The 20,427-nt window shown below is 41.3% G+C and overlaps 1 protein-coding gene across 24 annotated transcripts in view; it reads left to right on the top strand.

Moving 5' to 3' along the window:
• The window catches only part of snap91a (synaptosome associated protein 91a), a 239,065-nt gene that overhangs the window by 85,353 nt on the left and 133,285 nt on the right, over positions 1–20,427 (top strand). For all 24 annotated transcript variants that reach the window (XM_059645339.1, XM_059645336.1, XM_059645342.1 and 21 more), the window contains 2 exons: positions 2,511–2,586; positions 17,046–17,148. In XM_059645339.1, the coding sequence (XP_059501322.1) occupies positions 2,511–2,586; positions 17,046–17,148 (179 nt within the window). The remainder of the gene's footprint in view (positions 1–2,510; positions 2,587–17,045; positions 17,149–20,427) is intronic.

Here is a 20,427-nt window from a genome sequence, read left to right as displayed (position 1 = left end):
AACATAGACTCCTTGGTTTTTTTTTTAAACTCCAAATCTCTAGCAATGGCAGACAAAATTCTATTTGCCTTTTGAAGGTATTTGGCATGTTTGCTATCATAGTTCAGAACTCTGAATGCAGGAGTTGGAATGTCGTGTTATGGCTGTACACAATGTTGGTGACACCACTCTTAGAATACTGTGTTCACTTATGCTCTCCCTCATATGGAAAAGATGTTGTTAAATTTGAAAAGTTTCAGACAAGATTTACAGTGATGTTGCTGAGCTTTAAGGAGGTTTGAGATGTGAGGAGAGGCAAATTAGGCTGGGGCTTTTTTCCCTGGAGGGTTGGAGGCTGAGGGGTGACCTGACAGGGCTGGGGAGTCCAAATCTAGCGGGTATAGGTTTAAGATGAGAAGGGAAAGATTTTAAAAAGAACCTGAGGGGCAATTTTTTTTTGTGCAGTGGCTGGTACATGTATGGAACAAGCTGCCAGAGGAAGTGGTGGAAGCAGGTATATTACAACATTTAAGAAAAAATCTGAATGAGCACATGAATAGGTAGGATTTAAGGGGATATGGGACTAGATCAGTTTAGGGAAGTTGCTTGGCATGGATGAGATGTACTGGAGGGTCTGTTTCCGTGCACTGTATAACTCAGTGACACTATCTCTCAGCATCTTTTAAAATTCTAACAACTAGCTGGTTAGATACATGAAGCATGTTCATAATAGTGGAGGGAGTCCAGAACCAGGGGTCATTCTTAATAAATTGTAAACCTCTTAAGACCAAGATGAAGAAATCATGCTTCCCCTAGACAGTGGTGAGCCTGTCCAATTGACTGTGGTTGAGGCCAAATGATGTTTTCAAGAAGGTGGTAGATGTAGCTGTTCTGGCTAAATGGATCATGACATGTTGGGGCAAAGGCAGCTTGGGATTAGGGTGTTGAGATTGGTGATCAACAATATTAAATGGTAGTGCAGGCTAGAGTTGTTGAATGGCCTGCTCCTTCTCCCCCCTCTCCTGTGTTTTTATGCAAGAATTTAATAGGGTATGTGGGAGAACTTTTTCGCCTGGGACAGTCTAAAATTGGAACAAAAGGGTCAGGCATCACCTTTTGAGAAGCACTTCTTCACAAAGCGTAGTGGCAGTCTGGAACAGATTTTTTCCCAGGAACTTGCTGAGGCCAGGTCGCTAGATAATTTCAAACCAACTTCTTAGACAACAGTAGTGAAGGATGCAAGACCAAGTGGATAAATGGGTATCTTCACTCCTTGCCCACCACCATTTAACTGAATATTGCTTAAGCTCAAGGCTCACTGGCTTTTTTTGCTGAGTATATAGAATCACTGTCTAAGGCCATTCTGTATATTTCATTGTATTTATAGCTTTTGAAAGACTGACGAGCAATAAACAACTGAGGGAGTGGCGGGGGGGGGGTGTGTTAAAACAGACATGAATGATGGAGAGTGCATTTTCTATTTCAAATAATTAGTTTATTTTCCCCAGTGCTGGCTGTATACCACGCTTGCCTCTGCTCCCTCTAATTTGACCTCAAAAAAAAAGTAGACAATTGTGAAATTCTTTGCTGGCCCCAGTTTAATGATTAGCGGGCAAAGTAACAACTCTCACTCCACTTGCCCAATAACTAAACATTTCCCTTGGTTCTCCCTTGCGCTTACAATGAACCTGTGTGTCTGTGGGAGGGGAAAAAAATTGATAGTGCCACTTCTTTACGCTTTAAAGCTATTCACTGCACTGATATCTGTCAATGGTTCGAAGACTTCAATCTGGCTCCTGGTCCTGCTGTTGTTCTCAACTGAGCCTGATGAGGCATTTTCCACCATGTTGGTCATGTTGTTCTGCTCTTTTTCCCTTGACTTCAATGAAAGCAATCCAACAGATTTGCAGTCATGAACCTAGGTTAGCTTTTGCTTTAAAGCACACACTGGTTTGAACGTGATTTAACAACTTTAAACATGGTCTTCAACCACAGGTCAAAATGTGGAAGCTGAATTCGATTATGGATTTCAACAGGATTAACTTGTAAAATCCTTGTTCAGTTATTAAGTACAAATAGGAAAATGAAAGCATAATATTCAGCATTAACCAAAGAAAAACAAACTAATTGTCCAAAAATGGTAGTTTAGGATGTCCTCAACTTGAATAGTCTCTTTATAGAAAAACAAAGGATGAAACATCTAGAGAGGATAGGTATTGGTTGTTGCATTCAGATCACCAATTGAAGAGGCTGAAAACACACAGCTGAGAAAGAAATAGTATATTGGGACACTTGTTTAAACAAAAGATAGTGTTGATATATGGTGCTGCCACCAGAACATGTACGAGATGTAACAAACTTCTAACATTTTAAATTTTAAAATCAAAATGAAAAATTTCATAAGACCAGTTGCACTAAGTTTCCAGTCACCAACTGCTATTGGTTCATGTAATCTTATTACACTCCAATGTTGTATTTTGGAATTATTCTTAGTCAACTGTATTGTTATGTAACAATTCTGTATTTTGCAGAGATTTATTCAGTACCTGGCATCCAGAAATACTTTGTTCAACCTCAGCAATTTTTTGGATAAAAGCGGGACACATGGTAAGATATCAGCACCTGTTTGATTTTTAAGAAAACCTGTAACGTTAATCACAATTTATGTAAGCTTCTAATAATTTCTTTATTGAATAAATTGTGTTTTCTTTAGATTTGAATTCCTTCCGTAAATACGGTTTGCACTTGAGACTAATTTAGACAGCTTATACTGGCTTATACGTAACTATTTTAGGGGCCCTGCCATATTAGATGTTTGCTTTCATGAAAACAGAAAGCAATACTCAGATTTGGTGAAAGTTAGTTATTACTGTCATAAATATCTTTGAGACCAGCACATAGTGGAAAGTAAGTTGCCAGTTTATGCTTTATGTAGGTGATGCCCAAGTATGAGTCCCATGAATCTTTAGAATTCTCCTGATTTTAAAGATGTTAAAAACAGTGCCAGCCATTGATATAAGTTGCTGCTGCACCTGTGAAAGATCTGGTGGGTGGATAGTTAACAAGTTCAGTCACTTGGGCCCAACAGGCAGAAAGGTTGTAGAGTTAGCAATTTTAAGTGAAAATTGGTCACCAGAATACAACATAGAACACAGAACATTACAGCACAGTACAGGCGCTTCGGCCCTCGTTGTGCCGATCTGTCATACCAATCTCAAGCCCGTAACCTACGCTATTCCATGTACATCCATATGCTTATCCAATGGCGCCTTAAATGTACCCAAAGTTGGCAAATCTACTACCGTTGCAAGCAAAGCGTTCCAGTCCCTTACTACTCTGAGTAAAGAAACTACCTCTGACATCTGTCCTATATCTTTCACCCCTCAATTTAAAGCTATGCTCCCTCATGCTCGCTGTCACCATCCTAGGAAAAAGGCTCTCCCTATCCACCCTATCTAACCCTCTGATTATTTTATATGTTTCAATTAAGTCACCTCTCAACCACCTTCTCTCTAATGAAAACGGCCTCAAGTCCCTCAGCATTTCCTCGTAAGACCTTCCCTCCATACCAGGCAACATCCTAGTAAATCTCCTCTGCACCCTTTCCAAAGCTTCCACATCCTCCTTATGTGGTGACCAGAACTGTACACATTACTCCAAGTGCAGCCACACCAGAGTTTTGTACAGCTTCACCATAACCTCTTGGTTCCAGGACTCGATCCCTCTATTAAGAAAAGCTAAAACACTGTATGCCGCCTTAAGAGCCCTGTCAACCTGGGTGGCAACTTTCAAGGATCTGTGTACATGGACACCGAGATCTCTCTGCTCATCTACACTACTAAGAATCTTACCGTTAGCCCTGTACTTTGCCTTCCGGTTACCCCTACCAAAGTGCATCACCTCACACTTGTCTGCATTAAACTCCATTTGCCACCTCTCAGCCCAGCTCTGCAGCTTATTTACATCTCTCTGCAGCCTACAGCATCCTTCGTCACTATCCACAACTCCACTGACCTTAGTGTTGTCTGCAAATTTACTAACTCATCCTTCTACACCCTCATCCAGGTCACTTTATAAAAATGACAAATAGCAGTGGACCCAACACCGACCCTTGCGGTACACGACTAGTAACTGGCCTCCAGGATGAACATTTCCCATCAACGACCACCTCTGTCGTCTTACAGCAAGCCAATTTCCGATCCAAACTGCTATATCTCCCACAATTCCATTCTTCCACGTTTTGTACTGTGGGGAACCTTATTGAACGCCTTGCTGAAATCCATATATGCCACATCAACCGGTTTACTCTCATCTACCTGTTTGGTCACCTTCTCAAAGAACTCAAGGTTCGTGAGGTACGACCTTCCCTTAGCAAAACCGTGCTGACTATCCCTAATCAATTTATTCTTTTCTAGATGATTATAAATCCTATCCCTTTATAACCTTTTCCAACACCTTTACCAACAACTGAGGTAAGGCTCACTGGTCTGTAATTACCAGGGTTGTCTCTACTCCCCTTCTCGAACAGGGGAACCACACTTGCTATCCTCCAGTCATCTGGCACTATTCCTGTAGACAATGACGAGTTAAAGATCAATGCCAAAGACTTGGCAATCTCCTCCCTGACTTCCCAGAGGATCCTAGGATAAATCCCATCTGGCCCAGGGGACTTATCTATCTTCACCTTCTGAAGGATTTCTAATTCCTCTTCCGTGTGAACCTCAATCCCACCTAGCCTATTAGCCTGTATCTCAGTATTCTTGTCGACAACAGTCGTTTTCTAGAGTGAATACTGTTTGAAAAATATATTCATTTAGCACTTCCCCTGTCTCATCTGACTCCACACACAACTTACCACTACTATCCTTGATTGGGCCTAATCTTTCTTTCGTGCGCTTTTATGCAATGAGTGGCTGAAGGTTTGAATGGCAGCAATGACCAAGATTCTTGATGAAACATACGTCTCAGGTCAAGCTTAAAACATTTTTGGTCCCTTATGAACCAAAGAGAGAAGCAAGCTCCTTCATGCCTCCTCTGCCACACCTTGCCCTGTGCCCATAATACCGCAAATAGTTTTGTGTGTTGCACTATAGATAGCCAATAAGGATAAGATCTGAATAAACAAACTACTAAGCATGCAGGATGGTACGATGCCGTTAAGTCATTGCTATGAACTCCTAAAATGACTAATTCAGTATCAAAGCATCTTTCTGGTAATATATTGACAGTGGGCAAACCCTGTACCTGCCTAGCCAAATAATGGTCTAATGGAGATAATGGGAACTGCAGATGCTAGAGAATCCAAGATAACAAAGTGTGAAGCTGGATGAACACAGCAGGACAAGCAGCAACTCAGGAGCACAAAAGCTGACGTTTCGGGCCTGGACCCTTCTTCAGAGATGATGACGGGTCTAGGCCTGAAACGTCAGCTTTTGTGCTCCTGACATGCTGGTTGGCCTACTGTGTTCATCCAGCTTCACACTTTATTATCAATGGTCTAATGGAGTCCTTTTTGACGGTGGTAGGAATTGTGTAATAAGACCCAGCTGATCTCATCAGTCCCTCAGGCTACACTGCCTCCATTTTAAGAATTCAAGTCATTACCTCAGTTCTAGCATTTGCTTCAAAATGTAAACTTGACCTGAGATTTAAGACTTGATGAAACGTAATCATTGCTCCCATTCAAACTAAAGTTACATAATGGATCCCGGTGACTGTTGGAACCAATTTGCATTTCAGATTATCAATTCTACAATATTTCTGTTCTGAGGAAGGGTCACCGGACCTGAAACATTAAGGTTGTTTTTTCCTTCATGGATGCTGCCAGACTTGTTGAGCTTTTCCAGCAATTTCTGTTTTGTTTCCTGATTTACAGCATCCGCAGTTCGTTCTCTTTTAGGCTACAATATTTCTGCTTGTTGGGCCTATGTGACAACTTATTTTAACAATTGAACTTCCCAAAGTGCTTTATAGCCAGCACAGCACCTTTTTTTTTTGAAGTGTGTTTACCATTCTATGCATATTATAAAACTTTAACATTTTATAATTCCTCTCTTTTCTCAGTGTACAGTGTAATTAATTCTGTTCTAATATCCAATGTTCAGCCTTCTCGATCTGTCCCTAACTACAGAAAGCTAAACTTTTTTTCTGCTTTCTTGCTGCTGCATGCCACACAATCTTGTTTGTTTGTTTGTCTACAAATTATATCTTGCATAAATATTTCTGTCTAAGTCAAACTGCTATGCTTGAGGAGAGACAAACAATATTTTTTCATTTTAACAAGAGATCGCATTGAATTTGTAGGAACACAGGGATAGGAAAATGTCATTCAGCCCCTTGAGCCTGTTCCACCATTCAGTGGATCAGAGCTCATGTGTAGTCTAAACTGCATCTATCTGCCTTTGGCTTATGTCCATTTAATATCCTTGCTAAATAAAAATTTATGTATCTCATTTAAAATTTAACAACTGATGTAACATCGACTGCAATTTGTGCAAGAGTTCCAAACATCTACCACCCTTTGTGTCCAGAACTGCTTCCTAACATCTCTTTCTGAAGAGTCTGGATCGAAGTCTCAGACTATAGCACCTAGCTCTAGAACCTCCAACCATTGGAAATATTTCACCTTCATCTAACCTGTTTTTTTCCTGTTAATATATCAAGGACTTCGATTTTATTACTTGGTAACCTTCACATTCTAGATAAAACAGACATGTAATTAATATAATGTCTTATCATAATTTAACCCCTGAAGTCCAGGCATTATATTTGTAAACCTACTTTGTAGTCCCTCCAAGGCCAATATACCCTTCATATGGTGTGTACACCTGTATAGTATTCAAAAAGAACAGGTACCCAATGAACACAGTCTGCAGATTTCTCAGCAACAAGCCCAAACAAACAGGCAAAACGGGCCCAGAAACCATAACCACTCTCCCCTACATCAAAGACATTTCGGAAATGAATCCCAGACTACTCGGACCTCTTGGCATCGGGGTAGCCCACAAACCCATCAACACACTAAAATAGCAGCTCATGAACTTAAAAGACCCTATAGAGACAACATGCAAAACGAATGTCATCTACAAAATACCTTGCAAGAACTGTGACAAACACTACATTGGACAAACAGGCAGAAAGCTAGCCACCAGGATACATGAACATCAACTAGCCACAAAACGACATGACCCACTATCACTAGTATCCTTACATGCAGATGAGGGAGGACACCACTTTGATTGGGACAACACATCCATCCTAGGACAAGCGAAACAGAGACACGCATGAGAATTCCTAGAAGCATGGCATTCCAACCGGAACTCCATCAACAAACACATTGATTTGGAGCCCATCTACCATCCTCTGAGAAAAAGAACAGGAAATGACATCAATGTGGGAAATGACATCACCAACCCAAGGAAACCTAACCAGATAAATAGAAAGCGGGACATAACACCAGCGCCTCATCGGAGGCTCACTGATGTTACCTAGAATGGTGACGAAACGTCTGAAAACTAACCTTCCATCTCAGCGAGCAAACTCCCATCCAGAAACTCAAACTGAGCTACAAATCTTCTCAAAACTCACTGGTTCAGTATTCTGTTGAAGATAAAGGAGAAGTTAGGTGTGATGTCGAAAACCTGCCATATGCCTACAGCATCATTGGTTTTCTGTCTCATTAGAGAGAGATACCTGGTATTGGTTTTGTGAGTGTCACCATGCTTCAGGCAAGGGGTGAGGTTGAGAAGGAGACTTCCTCATGGTAAGTTCTGCCAGTGCAGCAATTGAATCTGCTTTTTGTGTTGTTGGCACCTGTCTAACATCCATCAGTGTCTGTTGTGACAGGCATTTTGAGATGAACACTTAAATCCTCAGGTAAACCTGTATGAAGGAGACAACTGTTACCATCACTACTCCTGCAGCTGGAAAGCAGTACCAAAGTGTTCATTTCTTTTGGCTACACAAGAAAATTTTCCAAGTATTGATCCTTGCAAGAGTAACAAACAGTCCACATCTATCAGCTATTTTCAATCTCAGTTGATGGTACTCTTATGATTTGGCACTGGGGCAAAGACTGGAGTTGTATACCTTGACGGCACAAAAGGAGGCCCTTCAGCTCAGTGTTCGTACCACCTTTCTGTAGAGTGGTCCAATTAGCCCCATTCCTTACTTTGTAGCCATAATTTCCTCTCGTTCCTAAATCTTGTTCCTTTGGAGCCATAAATTGTTTCTGATGCTTTTTAAGGCTGGTAGAAGCAGGTTCAAGGACATCAACACACTTTTTAAATGCAGAAAGTAACTATGTTCACTCATTCTTGCACCACTAGATAATAGAAAAAAGAATCTGTCTTTGTTTAGCTTATCTGAACCTATCATAGAATTAATCATATTAATGAAATCTCCTCTCAAGCCCCTTTTTTGCTCCAAGGGAAAGAACCCTAAGCTATTCCAACTAAATTTGGAACCAAGTTGACACTGTCCTTGGAAACAATTCTAGTAAACCCCTGCATCATGTCAAGAATCTTGATTAAATCTTAAAAAGAATAATGACCAAATGTGAACATTGTACTCTAGTGCTCTGGATAGGGACCTGATCAGGTGTATCCTAGAACTTCGAGAATCAAGTGAAGAGTTTACTGTGTCCCTTGCTAAGATATTTGTATCATCAACAGCCATGGGTGAGGTGCTGGAAGACTGGAGGGTGGCTCATGTAGTGCAATTATTTTGAGGCTGTAAGGTAAAACCAGGGAACTACAGATCAGTCACCCTTGGGTCAGTTGTAGTAAGTTATTGGAGGTGATAGAGGGATAGGATTTACATGCATTTGGGACGGTAAGGATGACTTGGGGATAGTCACTGTGGCTGTGTGCATGGGAAATAATGTGTCATGAACTTGATCAAGTGTTTTTTGAAGAGGTGGCAAATGAGATTGAAAGCAGAACTCTAGACATTGTCTAAATGGACTTTAGCAAAGCATTTGACAAGATTCCACATAGTATACTGGTTGGCAAGGTTATATTAAATGGGATCTAGGGAGAGCTAGCCAATTAGATTCAAAACTGGCTTGAAGGTAGGAAGCAGTGGTGGTTAGAGGGTTGTTTATCAAACTGGAGGCCTGTGACAAGCAGTGTGCCACAAGGATCAGTGCTGGGTCCACTGCTTTTTGTCATTATGTAAAAGACTTGAATAAAGGAGGCATGGTTAGTAAGTTTGCAGATGACACCAAAATAAGCGATGCACCAGACAGTGAAGGTTATCTCGGACCTTGATCAGATGGTCGAATAGACAAAGGAGTGACAAGATGGAGTTTGATTTAGATGAATTTGAGGTGTTGCATTTTGGTAAGGCAATCAAGGCAGGACTTGTATACTTTAATAGTTTGGCCCTGTAGAGTGTTGCTGGACAGACCTCGGTGTAAAGGTGCATAATTCCTTGAAAGTTAAGTTGCAGGTATACAGGGTGGTGAAGAATGTGGTTGATGTGCTTGTCTTTGTTGGTCAAGGGTTGGGATGACATGTTGCAGCTATACGGGACATGGGTGAGGCCACTTTTAGAGATTTACAAGGATGTTGCCAGGACTGGAGGGTTTGAATTACAATGAGAAGCTGGGGCTTCTATTTCCCTCGAACGTCAAAGATTGAGGGAGTGATCTGATTAAAGTTTCATAAAATCATGAGTGGCATGCATAGGATGAATAGCCAAGGTATTTTCCCTGGGGTCGGTGAGTCCAAAACTCGAGAGAATAAGTTTAAGATCAGCGGGGAAAGTCTTTTGAAAACAACCTGAGGGGGAATCATTTTCTCCAGTGGTGCAAGTATGGAATGAGCTGTCAGGAAGTAGTGGAGGTAGGTACAAATAAACATTTAAAAGGCATATGGATGGATATATGAATAGGAAGGACTTGGAGGAGTATGGGCCAAATGCTGGCAAATGGGACTCGGTCAGATTGGGATGTTGGATCAGGTGGATGAGTTGCCCAGAAAGCACTTTTTCTGTGCTGTATGACTACAGATCTCAATTGTACAAATTGAGAATAACTCCCTGCTTTTGTATTCAACACCTTGATTTATGAAGCTTCAGCTAACTGTTCTGTCAATATATCCTTTCACCTTCAAGGATCTGTGCACATGCACCCCAAGATCATGTTGTTCTTGCGTGCAATTTAAGTGCTGTACCCTTGAAAGTGTATTCATTTCTTCTCTACTGAACTCGTTGCAAAGACATTTCATGACAGCAAGTTGCATTCTTGGACATCTGTTATTTTGTACTTAGTTGGTCATATTAGCAAAACACCAGCCTGTCTTGGATTGGTTATAAAATCATTGAGACACTTACTTCAATCCACAAGATGCAGTTCTTTGGATGACCTGCTCATTGCTATTTTCTGATGAGTTACCTCATTTGTTGTTATCTTTGCACCAGCGGTACACTTGGTTTGAAACAGAAACTAGAAAATATGAGAAGATGGCCTTTGGCCCATTAAGTCTGCTTCACCATTTGTTATGATGATGACCGACAAGCTAACTTAAGCCTGTTCCTGCTTTTTCTCCCATATTGTTTTGATCCCTTTAGCCACAACCGCTATGTCCGACTCCTGGATATCAGTCTCACAGGAACGGACTGATTTTATCATGTCCTAACTAATCTAAGAAACAAACCTGCTCTTGTTCGGTCCACGTTCCTCTCTTCCCTCCTTTTACTCGTGTAACAATTCAGATGCCTGTTAACTGTCGCCAGCATGCCCATTTCCTCCACATCTGGCAGTGCAAGCCAAGCTCCTGCCACTCTGTGGGAAAAGCTTCCTTTACACCTCCCTTAAACTTTCCCCATCTCACCATGAACCTGATCCCCCTTGCAATTGAAACTTAACCCAGGGAGGTGGGGGGAGGAAGCATCTGACCATCCAGCCTATCTGTCTCTCATAATTCTGTAGACCTGTTTCAGGTCTGCTCCCAACCAATGTCTTTCCAGCGAAAATAATCTGAGTCTTTTTAGACCCTTCTCGTAGCCAGCGCCCTCGACTGGTCAGCATCCTGGTGAACCACCTTCTGGTAGTGTGAACAAAACTGCGCACAATTTTCCCGATTTCCAGCCTAACGAGGATTTTATGTAGCCGTCAACTCTTGTTCTCAGTGCCTCGGCTGATGAAAGCAAACGTGCCATATGTCGCCTTATTCACCTTGGCTGCCTGAATTTCTGCTTTTCGGGAGCAGTGGACCTGCACATCCAGCTCGGCCTGTATGTTAAGGTTCCTAAGGGATCAGCCCTTACTGTATAATTCACAATTAAATTTGATCCTCCAAAATGCATTGCCTAGCATTTGTCTGAATTAAAAGCCATCTGCTACTTCTGTGCCCAAGTCACCAATCTCTAAACATATCCTGTTGTATCCTTTCACAATTGTTGGCATCGTCAGCAACTCTACCAATCTTCGTGTCATCTGCAAACTTAGTAATCAGAACACCCCCCTTTTCCTCCGGATCACTTGTCCTCTGCTGTTTGCAGCAAATACTTAAGACAGTTCCCTGTGGAACACCACTAGTTACTGGTCTCCATTCCAAACACACCCTTCCACCATTTCCTCCTGTCTTCTATGACCAAGCCAGTTTTGTATCCAGCCCGTGCCAATTCCCACGTGATTTTAGTTTTTGCACCAATTTGCCAGGAGGGACTTTATCAATTGCCTTACTAAAGTCATATAACCTACATTTACGGCCCTTCCCCCCTCAATTATCTTTGTCACCTCTTCAAAAAATTCAGACAGGTCAGTAAGACTTGATCTTCCCCAGACAAAACAAAGCTGGCTGTTACTAACTGAGATAATGGGGACTGCAGATGCTGGAGATTCCAAGATAATAAAATGTGAGGCTGGATGAACACAGCAGGCCAAGCAGCATCTCAGGAGCACAAAAGCTGACGTTTCGGGCCTAGACCCTTCAGAGAGGGGGATGGGGGGAGGGAACTGGAATAAATAGGGAGAGAGGGGGAGGCGGACCGAAGATGGAGAGAAAAGAAGATAGGTGGAGAGAGTGTAGGTGGGGAGGTAGGGAGGGGATAGGTCAGTCCAGGGAAGACGGACAGGTCAAGGAGGTGGGATGAGGTTAGTAGGTAGCGGGGGGTGCGGCTTGGGGTGGGAGGAAGGGATGGGTGAGAGGAAGAACCGGTTAGGGAGGCAGAGACTGGTTGGACTGGTTTTGGGATGCAGTGGGTGGGGGGGAAGAGCTGGGCTGGTTGTGTGGTGCAGTGGGGGGAGGGGACGAACTGGGCTGGTTGAGGGATGCAGTAGGGGAAGGGGAGATTTTGAAACTGGTGAAGTCCACATTGATACCATATGGCTGCAGGGTTCCCAGGCGGAATATGAGTTGCTGTTCCTGCAACCTTCGGGTGGCATCATTGTGGCAGTGCAGGAGGCCCATGATGGACATGTCATCAAGAGAATGGGAGGGGGAGTGGAAATGGTTTGCGACTGGGAGGTGTCAAGAGAATGGGAGGGGGAGTGGAAATGGTTTGCGACTGGGAGGTGTCAAGAGAATGGGAGGGGGAGTGGAAATGGTTTGCGACTGGGAGGCACCTCCCAGTCGCAAACCATTTCCACTCCCCCTCCCATTCTCTAGATGACATGTCCATCATGGGCCTCCTGCACTGCCACAATGATGCCACCCGAAGGTTGCAGGAACAGCAACTCATATTCCGCCTGGGAACCCTGCAGCCATATGGTATCAATGTGGACTTCACCAGTTTCAAAATCTCCCCTTCCCCTACTGCATCCCTCAACCAGCCCAGTTCGTCCCCTCCCCCCACTGCACCACACAACCAGCCCAGCTCTTCCCCCGCCCCCCCCCCCACCCACTGCATCCCAAAACCAGTCCAACCGGTCTCTGCCTCCCTAACCGGTTCTTCCTCTCACCCATCCCTTCCTCCCACCCCAAGCCGCACCCCCGCTACCTACTAACCTCATCCCACCTCCTTGACCTGTCCGTCTTCCCTGGACTGACCTATCCCCTCCCTACCTCCCCACCTACACCCTCTCCACCTATCTTCTTTACTCTCCATCTTCGGTCCGCCTCCCCCTCTGTCCCTATTTATTCCAGTTCCCTCCCCCCATCCCCCTCTCTGATGAAGGGTCTAGGCCCGAAACGTCAGCTTTTGTGCTCCTGAGATGCTGCTTGGCCTGCTGTGTTCATCCAGCCTCTCATTTTATTATCTTGGCTGTTACTAACTTGTCTGTTTTCTTCCAAATGTGTACATGTCTTGTCCCTCAGTATCTTCTCTCAGAGCATCTCCACCACAGATGTCAGGTTCAGCAGCGTATAATTTTCTTGGGCAAATGAGAATAGTAGAATTGGGCATATTTAGTTTTCTGCTAATCCAGTGTGAAATGTGAAGATTATTTAGCAAAACCATTTCTTAACTTATCAAATCATTATAATCCACTGGCCCTTCAGCTGCACAGTAGAAATACAGAAACCTGAGAGAGATGTTTTCCTATCTCAATCTGCTGAATCGTTACAAGTTAGATGTATATAGTGAAGGGTGTTACCTTTCCTCCTCCTATCATTCAACAAGGGACCAAAAGTACTGTTGCATGATTGTGTACAGTAGTTTCTGAAATTATTCAACTTTTGCTTCTGTTGCCTGATTTGACATTCTTTCTAATTTTACAATTTGACTAGGAACATTCTCTCCTTTTTGCTAGTCATAACTTTTTTTGCCTTTTTGGTTATTTGAAACTATATTCTCTTGTCCTATTTTCTTGGATGTGTTTGGCAGTTCCTTCCATTTAAGCACCACACTCTCTGATAAAGTTGCTGCTCGGGTCCCTTTTTAAATCTTTCCCCTTTCACTTTAAAACTATGCCGTCTAGTTTTAAGTTCATCCACTTTAGGGAAGAAACCTTTTTGCTCTTCACCTTTTTATCTATGCCCCTCATGATCTTGTAAACGTCTGTCAGGTCACCACTCAATAGGTTCTGGGGAGAAAGCCTCAGCCTGTCTAGCCTCTCCTTTATATTTGAAACACTCTCTCGCCACGATAACATTTTTGCAAATCTGTTCTACACCCTTCCTCCTTTTGATTGTCCTTCCTACAACAGGGTGACTAGAACTACACACCAGTACTCCAAAAGTGGCATTACCAGTGTCCTGTACAGCCACAACATGACATCCCAACTCCTATACTCAGTGCTGTGACCAATCAAGGAAAATGTATAAAACCCCTTCACCATACTGTCTACCTGTTTCATCACTTCTAAGGAGCTATGTATCTGAATGCCTGAGTGTAGTTTGACAACACTTCCTAGGATCCTACTAATAACTGTGCCAGGCCTGTCCTGGTTTATCTTGGCAAAGTGAAACACCTTGCATTTATCTAGTTTAATCTCCTATCTGTTGCTCCTCAGCCCATAGGCCCAGCTGATCAAGATCCTGTTGTACTCTTAGATGACCTTTGTCACTATCCACCATACCACCAATTGTATATAAATGTTTTAGATCAGAATAGCGGAAGCGTGGTTAAGAAGTTTGCAGATGACACAAATTTGACAAGGTTCCTCGTTGTAGACGGGTCAGTAATGTTACATCACTTGGGATCTAGGGACGGCTAGCTAACTGGATACCAAATTGGCTTTACAGCAAGAGACAGTGGGTGGTGGTGGTACGCTGTTTTTCATGCTGGAGGCCTGTCACCAACAGTGTTCTGCGGGGATCCACGCTGGGTCTACTGTTGTCCTTTTTACCTGTGAACAGCCTACCCCAGTCAACTTTTGATTTGTTATGTAGATACATAGAATCCCTATAATGTGGAAGCAAGCCAATCAACCCATCGCATCGACACCAACCGTCCAAAGAGCATTCTACCCAAGCCCACCCTTCCACACTATCCCCGTAACACTGAGTTTCCCATGCCTAATCCACCTAGCCTGCACATTCTTGAGCACCATAGGCAACTTGGCATTAGCAGTTTACCTAAGCTGCACACCTTTGGACTGTGGGAGGAAACTGGAGCGCCTGGAAGAAACCCACTCAAATACTGGGAGAATGTGCAAACACTACACAGTTGCCAAAGGTTAGAATCAAACACAATCTCTGGCACTGAGGCTGCAGCAGTAACTACTAAGCCACTGTGCTGCCCTTTTGTTTCTGTCTAATAATGCTCCAAGTTAGAACTTTAACGTTTCCCCAAGTCCTATTTTTTTTCATAGCTATCTTGGAACTAAGAGTTATGATCACCAGTCCCAAAGTGCATCCCCGCTAACATCTTAGTCACTTGCTTGGCATTATTTCCCAAAAGAAGGTCAAGTTCCCCCCCCCCCCCCCCCCCCCCAAAAAAAAAGTAGGTCCATTGACTTGTTGACAAAGAAAATGTTCTTGAACTCATATTTTGACAAGTTCTTCTCTACCCAAATCCTTAACACTACTGCAGTCCTGGTCTATGTTTGGAAAGTCAAAGTCCTTTACAATTACAACCCTATTATTCTTACTTAATTGCTCTTTTAGTTTCCTGTTACCATTAGTGGTAGTTGCAGGTACAGTTGCAACATTTAAAAGATGTTTGAGCAGCAACATGAATAAGAACAGTTCAGATGGATTAGGGCAAATGCAGGCAAATGAAACTAATTTAACTTGGGAAACCTAGTTGGAAGTGACGAGTAGGACTGGAAGGTCTCTTTCTGTGCCGTCTGACTCTATGAATAATGTTATAGCTTTTTGCCTTCTATACCAGAGATCCCCTGTCCTTGACAGTCTTCAGAGACTGGCCAAGTTGTAATGTCATACCTCGTGTCAGGGCAAATAATTTTGAGCAATCATTTTATATGCTTCCCTGCATCACTCTAGCATTTGATCAGACTTCAGTGAGTAATGCTTAAAAAGAAGTCCACTGTTCTCGGATTTAAATTGTTACCTCTAGCTGGCATCATCAAAAAAAGGTCCGATTTACTTTGTCCTTCTGAGCTGAAGTTGCAGATACAAATTTTAGAATTGGTGGGAGCCTCCAGCCTCTGGATATCTCCTTTTTAAGTGCTAACTATTTTTGTTTTTCAGTAATTTTATCCAATAGGATTTTACCTCTTTATGCTAATTCCTTCAAACTTGAATTCAGGGCTTTTCATGCAGAATTTTCGGACATTTCATCTTCCCCTAGCTGTAAACCATGCTAGTTTGTGCATGCATTAGCCACATTGCAAGAAAGACCAAGTTAATTGTTTGTGTTGAAGAGCTGGATATACTTTGAATTCTGGAAGTTTGGTTCCTACATTGAAGGAATGTTGAACTTATCTGTAAGGAGTGGTTTAGTCTGAGGTTATGCAGTGGAGATGGATGGTTAGATCAATTTTGAGTATGGAAATAGAATGCAGAATCTTATGGAATCAGTGTTCCTATTGCCCCTGGGTAGAGGTAGTAAAAACAAGTAAATTTGTGCCTGGCACCTTGGCACAGGTACTGATGATGGGCACAGATTGAAGCATGAAATTGGCAACTTGCTGTTCATAAAGTGGTTACCAGATGTCCTGAATGAAAATTGAAGATGACCACGCTGAATAGAGGAAAGTGTCTAATTGGGGAAAGATGTTCTACTACTTTAAGTTCATTAAAGTTACTGACTTGTTGAATGAAAGGTGGTAAAGTAGAACATCCCTTTTCAAAATGACAGGAAATTGATGCTACCAAATATAGTCTACTGAAATAAAATTGAGATGTTTTAGCATAGGTTGAAATGTAATCCTTGATTCAGGTTGATTTTGTTTGTAAATAGATACTGTTTACAAGCCTGATATTGAACAGTGATTAAGTGAATTGTGCAGGCTAATTTTTAAGTATTACGTTAGCTACAATGCATTGTATTTTAATCTCCAAAGCTGGAAAAGTTCAATTGTGCAGGATTTTTGTTATTGTATATTTGTTTTGGATCATGAAACTGCTGTTTCTCCTAATTTTTACTTTTTTAAAAAAAATGCAGTTTTGCATAGATATTACAGGTAAATCTCAAGCTTGCTGATATACAATTGAATTTAAGTAGAAATACTGGTGTTTCATAAGAGCTGTTCACTGCATTTTTAATTCTTGCAGGTTATGACATGTCTACGTTTATTAGAAGATACAGCAGATACTTAAATGAAAAGGCATATTCCTATAGGCAGATGGCATTTGATTTTGCAAGAGTAAAGAAAGGGTAAGTTTCAGGTTTTGTTTTGTACCTCACTTGTACAGGTAATTTATTGTATGGTGCACTTCTGAAAAGTGTGAAGTGTCTTCAAGTTTTTGTCATACAGTTGAGTTTGTTGTTTCTCAGTCTTTTTTAATTGTTGACTTTGAAGATAGTTTGCAACAGCTAAATATTTGGTTAGAATATTTAATTGTAATATTATGCCCAGTGTTAATAGAAACTAGGCTTGTTTCTGTTGACTTTTTCCCTGGACTGGACAGATAGTATGTGATATGCAATGCGTTGAGGAGTTTTGTAATTTTAAAGGTGGTGGTGATAGCCTTGTGGTATTATCATTCAACTGCCTAGCCACGGTAGGTATCAAATTCAAGCTCTACTTAATAAAGGAAAAACTGGAATTACAAGTCTAATAAGTACCATGAAACCACTTCAGATTTTTGGTCAATCAGATGGGTTTTTCCAATGTCCCTTTTTAGGGAAGGAAGCTCTTGTCTTTACCTGGTATGGCCTGCATGTGACCCTAGATGCTGGGTAATTGGGAGCAGGCAATAACTGCTGGTTGACCCAGCAATGCCCACATCCCTTTTCAATGAATAAAAAACAACGGCATATAATGGGTCTGTAGTGCAGGTCTCATGAAAGGAAGCTAGTTGTTTCCGTTACTGTATTTGTAGTAAGAGATGTGCACAAGTTAATTGCATGATGCTTATGAAGTCCGAGTCTAAATTCACATTATATTTTCATTCATTATGAGGAATGGATTATGCTGTCAAGTCTGATTGTCGTGAGCAATTTCTAAATCTTTTTTAAACAGGTGTAGCAGTTTCTAATATTTTTCAACAGTTCTTAATTCATTTTTGTACATTGTGCAAATGTGCCACTTTACTAACAGGCTGCAAGCAACTTGTGGATCGCTTTTCTCAATAGTATTTTTATTTATTTGCTTAAGTCATTCATTAAGACTAACATTTGTTGAGATATGTAATGAAAGTTGTTACGAGTTAAAACCTACGCATTGGATCACAAATTTTTGATAAACCTAATTATGTTAAATGATAAACTTATCATAAGATCTTGTGCCTTGACAGTGATAGCCTAAGTTAATTGTGGTTTTAATTACTCCAACACTGAAAGAAGATCAGCCACTGTCTTGAATTATCTTCTTTTTGGTCTTGGATGTGGGTTTTCCAGCGACTGTTGCTTTAAGCGAAAAAGAAATTTTGGGATTCCAGGAGTATAATTAAATAGCTGTAGAAAATTGTTATCATTGACTTTGCATTTATAAATGAGGAGCTGTTTCATACTTAATTGCAGAGGCAAAACTTGCTAATTTCCTACCCGTGCTTAAGGCCCATGAAAATGGGAATGCAGCAGAAGATTCACCAAGCCACAAACACACTTCTGGATCTTCACATGTAGTTTTGTTAAGTAATTTCAAAATATTTGTTTTATAAAGTTGTCTGAATTTCTGGTTGTGTTAGCACGTGGTTGCTTGAAGTCAAAATTAACACTTGCACGTTGGAAGGCTGTGCCACATTTAATGGTCCTAGTGAATGGTACTATGGCTAAGTTCAGACCCTCGAATGAAACCTGGCTGGATAGACCACAGGTTTAATTTTCTTTCTTTGTTTAGTTTAAATGGTAGTTAGTCACAACAATTCACATGAGACTGCAAGTGATTTTTCGCATCAGAACATGAGCATTTAGTACAGAAAACAAGCAACTCACATCCACTTTAACGCAAAATACCGAAGTTTCAGGCTGTTTACAGCACTGTCCATTTATAGGCACTCAAGTATAGAAAAATTATACTTGCATCTCAATTCTTTAAATTTTTGTTTCACTTTCCTTTAGTTTCTTTTTCACTTTCCTTTAGTTTCTTTTTCTTGCTATTACAGGTGATTGGAGTTTGGCATGAATGTTTCACAATTATGACCTAAGCATTTGTCAGATTTGACAACATGAAGGTTTCCATCCTAAATTCTCCTAGCTTGGAAGTTTTAGAAACCAATAAAACACTGCATCTATAATATCTGACTTTTATTGAACTGAACTGGAAAATATTTTTGCAAAAAGACTTTTTCCTTTTTAACTAAATTCCTTTGAACTGAAATAAAAAGAAAACTCATGACTTTGTTCCACCTGATTCTGCTAATCACAAATTCAAAACTACAGACAGTTTGCTCCATTAACACCCCAGGAGTTTGCCTGGCCCTCAAATGCAGTCATATGTCAGATGTTTTGCAGATGACTTTCTGACCATTTTGAAAACATACCTTCACAGCACTAGCTAGTGTTCATTTCCCTCTATTTTGAAATCCAGAATGAGAAATTTGCACGTTTCTTCACACGTGAAACGTATTTAGACATAAGAATCATTGTTCCCCTTCAAGTATTTATTTCATATTTTTAAAATTTATGTATTTGTTGCATTTTTTGTATTTTTGGGCTTGTGAAGGAAAACATTGGAAATTCTTTTGCAGTTCCATTTCCTAATAAGACAAAAAGACCTAAAATTCTTTTTTAAAGAAAGGTATCATTCATTATTTGAAATGATGAAAAATAGTCTCCAGTATTTGATGTTGAGAAACCAATCCTTGTGTGACTCTTTTTTTCATACATTTTGCTGCCTGTGGGTTTTGGTGGCAAAGCTAGCATTCATTATCCATTCTTAATTGTCCTCCCAAGTTGAAAACAGAATGCCTCTTGGAACTGACTCTGTACACACAGTCAAGGTATCTGAAAAAGACCATTAGCTAGGAAGCTTGACCGTTTTTTTTCTTTATTTTTCATTTTTCATTTTTCATTTTTATCCTCCACCCTCAAACCTCACTAGCTAGCTCTACACTTTGTTCCAAAGACAAGGGCAATTTTACTTCCTTTATTCACTGATTTGATTAAGAGATGAGCATGTTTCTCTGGAAGTGGGACTGGGAGGTGTGAGCATGTTGGGGTAGTGGGAATATTTTGTTTCTTGATCAGCCAAAATGTGATGAAAAAGTACTCATTTATTCCATGCAGTAACCTCACTTCACTTTTTAGTGAACAAAGTGTAGAGCTGGATGAACACAGCAGGCCAAGCAACATCAGAGGAGCAGGAAAGCTGATGTTTTGGGTCTAGACTCTTCAGATATTTTCTGAAGAAGGATCGAGACCCAAAACGTCAGTTTTCCTGCTCCTCTGATGTTGCTTGGCCTGCTGTGTTCATCCAGCTCTACAACTGGTATCTCCGATTCTACAGCATATGCAGTTCCTACTGTCTCTAACTGAGCTGAATTTCAGGCT

Source organism: Stegostoma tigrinum, chromosome 4 (assembly GCF_030684315.1).
Source record: "Stegostoma tigrinum isolate sSteTig4 chromosome 4, sSteTig4.hap1, whole genome shotgun sequence".
NCBI classification, from domain to species: Eukaryota; Metazoa; Chordata; class Chondrichthyes; order Orectolobiformes; family Stegostomatidae; genus Stegostoma; species Stegostoma tigrinum.
The sequence above is the reverse complement of the archived record's forward strand: the minus strand, read 5'-3'. Positions and strand labels throughout refer to the sequence as shown.